Source organism: Palaemon carinicauda, chromosome 6, assembly GCF_036898095.1.
Source record: "Palaemon carinicauda isolate YSFRI2023 chromosome 6, ASM3689809v2, whole genome shotgun sequence".
Classification (NCBI taxonomy): domain Eukaryota; kingdom Metazoa; phylum Arthropoda; class Malacostraca; order Decapoda; family Palaemonidae; genus Palaemon; species Palaemon carinicauda.
The window spans coordinates 165,817,406-165,822,217 of NC_090730.1; the positions used below are offsets into that span (position 1 = coordinate 165,817,406).

The 4,812-nt window shown below is 35.1% G+C and overlaps 1 protein-coding gene across 2 annotated transcripts in view; it reads right to left on the reverse strand.

Annotated features, from left to right (window-relative positions):
• Positions 1-1,265: 1,265 nt before the first annotated feature.
• LOC137642270 (serine protease easter-like) overlaps positions 1,266-4,812 on the reverse strand; it is a 13,888-nt gene continuing 10,341 nt past the window's right edge. Inside the window, exons 8-10 of one of the 2 annotated variants that reach the window (XM_068374799.1) lie at positions 4,075-4,188; positions 3,246-3,380; positions 1,266-1,605 (exon numbers count right to left, since the gene is read on the reverse strand). In XM_068374799.1, coding sequence (XP_068230900.1) covers positions 1,436-1,605; positions 3,246-3,380; positions 4,075-4,188 — 419 coding nt within the window. In that variant the 3' untranslated portion in view covers positions 1,266-1,435. The remainder of the gene's footprint in view (positions 1,606-3,245; positions 3,381-4,074; positions 4,189-4,812) is intronic. The other variant, XM_068374800.1, reaches the window with a different exon arrangement.

Consider the following 4,812-nt stretch of genomic DNA (forward strand, 5'->3'; position numbering starts at 1 on the left):
ACAGAAGAAGTTTTGTAGTTTCTTTTAAATATAATTAAGATAATACATAATTAAACAGTACAAATTACAGTAATATCTCTTTGTGGGAATTACATTGTCTTTGCATACAAACTGTATTTAATAGGCCTATAGAAACTGTCTTTATCTGTTTTTGCATATAAACTGTTAGGTAATAGACCTATAGAAACTGTCTTTGTCTGTTTTTTAATATAAACTGTTAGGTAATAGACCTATAGACTGTATTTGTCTGTTTTTGCATATAAACTGTTAGGTAATAGACCTATAGAAACTGTCTTTGTCTGTTTTTGCATATAAACTGTATTTAATAGAACTATAGAAACTGTCTTTATCTGTTTTTGCATATAAACTGTTAGGTAATAGACCTATAGAAACTGTCTTTGTCTGTTTTTGCATATAAACTGTATTTAATAGAACTATAGAAACTGTCTTTGTCTGTTTTTGCATATAAACTGTTAGGTAATAGACCTATAGAAACTGTCTTTGTCTGTTTTTGCATATAAACTGTTAGGTAATAGACCTATAGAAACTGTCTTTGTCTGTTTTTGCATATAAACTGTATTTAATAGAACTATAGAAACTGTCTTTGTCTGTTTTTGCATATAAACTGTTAGGTAATAGACCTATAGAAACTGTCTTTGTCTGTTTTTGCATATAAACTGTTAGGTAATAGACCTATAGAAACTGTCTTTGTCTGTTTTTGCATATAAACTGTTAGGTAATAGACCTATAGAAACTGTCTTTGTCTGTTTTTGCATATAAACTGTTAGGTAATAGACCTATAGAAACTATCTTTATCTGTTTTTGGATATAAACTGTTAAGTAATAGACCTATAGAAACTGTCTTTATCTGTTTTTGCATATAAACTGTTAGGTAATAGACCTATAGAAACTGTCTGTCTGTTTTTGCATATAAACTGTATTTAATAGACCTATAGAAACTGTCTTTCTCTGTTTTTGCATACAAACTGTTAAGTAATAGGCTTATAAAAATCACCTGTGTGGTTTTGCATACAAACTGATAGGTAATGGATCTATAAAACAGCTTTCTCTGGATTTGCATACTAACTGTTAATTAATAGGCCTATAAAAATCACCTGTCTGGTTAAGCATAAAAATTGTTAATCAATAGACCTATAGAAACTGTCTTTCTCTGTTTTTGAATGTAAACTGTTAAGTAATAGACCTATATTATCATTATTATTATTACCAGCCGAGCTACAACCCTAGTTGGAAAAGCAGGATGCTATACGCCCAAGGGCTCCAACAGGGAAAAATAGCCCAGTGAGGAAAGGAAATAAGGAAATAAATAAATATTGAGAACAAATTAACAATAAATCATTCTAAAATCAGTAACATAGTCAAAAATGATATGTCATATATAAACTATAAGAAGACTTATGTCAGTCTTTCTCTGTTAAGGTTCCAGGTTACTGATGATCCATTGAGTGTAGAAAGGCACGCTCGTGAAGATACTCTGGGTTCCAATACTGCCGCAATCACCAGATCCGTTGCTGACAAGGCCTACGACTATGCCAATCAAGAACACCTTGTCACCGGCTGCATTCGTCAGCGTCAGTGGATTTCCTGGGAGCCAAAAGTAACGGTTAGAGAAGAACTAGAGTCACTAGAAGACAGAAGAGTAGAAGCTGGATGTGGCAGAGATGAGAGTGTTGAGATGGATGTGTGGAGTGACAAGAAGAGATAAGATACGGAATGAGGTAATTTTAAGGGTAGAAGAGACTCTTTAGCTATGGTAAGCAGCTCTTCTAGGAGAAGGACACTCCAAAATCAAACCCTTGTTTTCTAGTCTTGGGTAGTGCCATAGCCTCTGTACCATGGTCTTCCACTGTCTTGGGTTAGAGTTTTCTTGCTTGAGGGTACACTCGGGTATACTATTCTATCAAATTTCTCTTCCTCTGGTTTTGTTAAAATTTTTATAGTTTATATAGGAGATATTTATTTTAATGATGTTACTCTTCTTTAAATATTTTATTTTTCACTTTTTCCTTTCCTCACTGGGCTATTTTCCCTGTTGGAACCCCTGGGTTTATAGCATCCTGCTTTTCCAACTAGGGTTGTAGCTTAGCCAGTAATAATAATAATAATAATTAGGGGTACCACAGGAGTTAGAGAACTATCAGATAAGATCCAAGAAAGTAGACTTGAGGTGGTATGGTCATGTCATGAGAAGAGATGAATAGTATATTGGGAGGAGAGTGATGGAAATGGAGGTACAGGGAACGAGAAGGAGAGGGAGACCAAAGCGAAGGTGGATGAACTGTATCAAGGATGACCTTCGATCAAAGGGATTAACCGGTGATGAAGTGTGGGACAGAGGTAGATGGAGAACGATGGCCAGAAACATCGACCCCACATAAGAGTGAGAAAAGATGCAGTCAAAGAAGAAGAAGAAGACGTATGTTCCTGTTATTTAATATTTAAACCACCCTTGATATTTCAAAGCTTTTGATAACATCATAAAGGCTAAAATGTTCACGAAGAGTTTCGAAGCGGCTAGAAAACTAGGTCAATGATGCCTAGTCCTCAATATTTAGCAATGCATACACAGACACACACACACACACACACACACACGCATTCCATCCTTCCCACCCCCTCCCCCTCTTCCTTGAATACAGCTCGCTGGTTCGGCAATTTATGGGAGATTGTGGTTTCCCAGTGTACCACTCAGGGTAACCCCTCTTATCAGAGTATGCCAACTCTCTCTTCTCCTGAGTATGATAGGGAAAAACTATATATATATATATATATATATATATATATATATATATATATATATATATATATCTATATATATATACACACACATATATATATACACACACACATATATATATATATTGAGAGAGAGAGAGAGAGAGAGAGAGAGAGAGGGAGAGAGAGAGAGAGAGGGTGTGGGAAGGGTTGAATGTGTGCATACATTTGTATCTAAATATTCACCCGTCAAGATTGACGTGTTGCTTACACTAGTGTGTATTAATAATAATAATAATAATAACAATAATAATAATAATAATAATAAAAATAATAATAAACTATATAAGATGTGCTTTGGTTAAGTAATTAAAGTCTAATGTGAATTTGTAAGAGTATACCATGAAATTATCTCCATTTTCTTTAAAGCGTGACACTCAAAATAAATAACACACACGCTATCATATTGATATATAGATAATAATAATAAAGATAAATAATATATTCACCTGAGTCTCCCTTACACATATCGTTGCCTTCTCCTCCAGCGCAGAAGGTCGACTTCGTTTTTGGGCAATGCTGGAAAGTCTGGATGGGCAATTGAACTTGCTGAAGAATGTCAGGCTTCATAGATCCCCAGGTATCTGTTTAAAGGTTTAAAAGTCACTCATAAATGGCAGAGGCAAGGGACAGTGACTTTCCCCTAGCAATCAAGACAATGCCCTAGAGACTGACCATATATATTATATGATCAGGGCCCAAGCTAGAACCAGGGAGGGCCAAGCAATGATATACAGTATATGAGGTATATTGACTCGTTATAAACATAATAGGAGAAGATTGGAAGACATATAGTTTTCTTTTCTTTTTATTCATGATACTAATAGAATATTTATAATCATATGGATGCATCAGAGAGAAAATTAGTCAGTTGAGCTCCAACAAACCTAATGGACTACGATATATTTAATTAATTGAGCTCCAACAAACATATTGGAGATATTAAGGAAAGATTAGAATTATTTCTATTCAGTATAGTATATATGAATAATGAATAAATTTTTATATCAGATGCGTAGAAGATTAAAATAATAAGAGATAAAACCGCCAAAATGAAAATATACAAGAACACTAGAGGAGCCGTTACATAGGATATGCCTAGACCATAAACCTTGAACTACGCTTCTTATCTAAGAGACAATGCTTATATGCAACAGCAATATCCAACAAAGCAAAAGAAATGACAAAAAAAAAAAATAAAGAATTAAAACTCCGTAAATGAATAAAACGCTTCATTTAAATATGAATTAAAACGATGTTTAAAAGTTACACACTCACCTGGCGAAGTGTCGCCCCAGCCAGCTCCCCAACTTCTCTTGCCTTCAAAGTCTTCAACAGAAAATCCCATATCCTGTATGGGATTTACGGGAAGACAAATAGGCGACACGAAGCCTAAGGTAAAATAAATATATGATATACGAGGGGCATCTAGTACATATCATAAACTAAGTATTGTCCTTCATTCCTTAGCTCTGTGTGTGTGTTTTCTGTAGGCCTATGTGTGTTTATCTCTCTGTCTGCTACTAGGACTAATGTGAACTCTAACGAACAAGGATCTTTATACATCGCAAGAGGGTCTGCCCCTCTCATTTATTCTTCTCCTGGACTTCTCTTTCTCCCCTTTTTCCTTATTCTTCCCCATCTCGACTACCTGTATCCAAGGATACTCTTCCTTTCCCCATATTCCCCACTTCCCTATCCTTATCCTTATGCTTAGGATCTTTGGAAACCTGGAAAGGTCACTCATTTTGCAATCATAAAAACATATATCTTAGGTCTAATTGTTTCATGATTATTAAAGAATACCTAATTAATTGTGAATATGAAAAGCTTTCATATTCATATTGGGCTGTGGCACCCTAGCAGTCCCTGGTTAGGCTGGAGGAACGTAGAGAGTAGAGGTCCCCTTTTTTTGTTTTGTTTCTTGTTGATGTCGGCTACCCCCCAAAATTGGGGGAAGTGCCTTTGGTATATGTATGTATGTATGTATGAAAAGCTTTCCACAAATGTGGTACT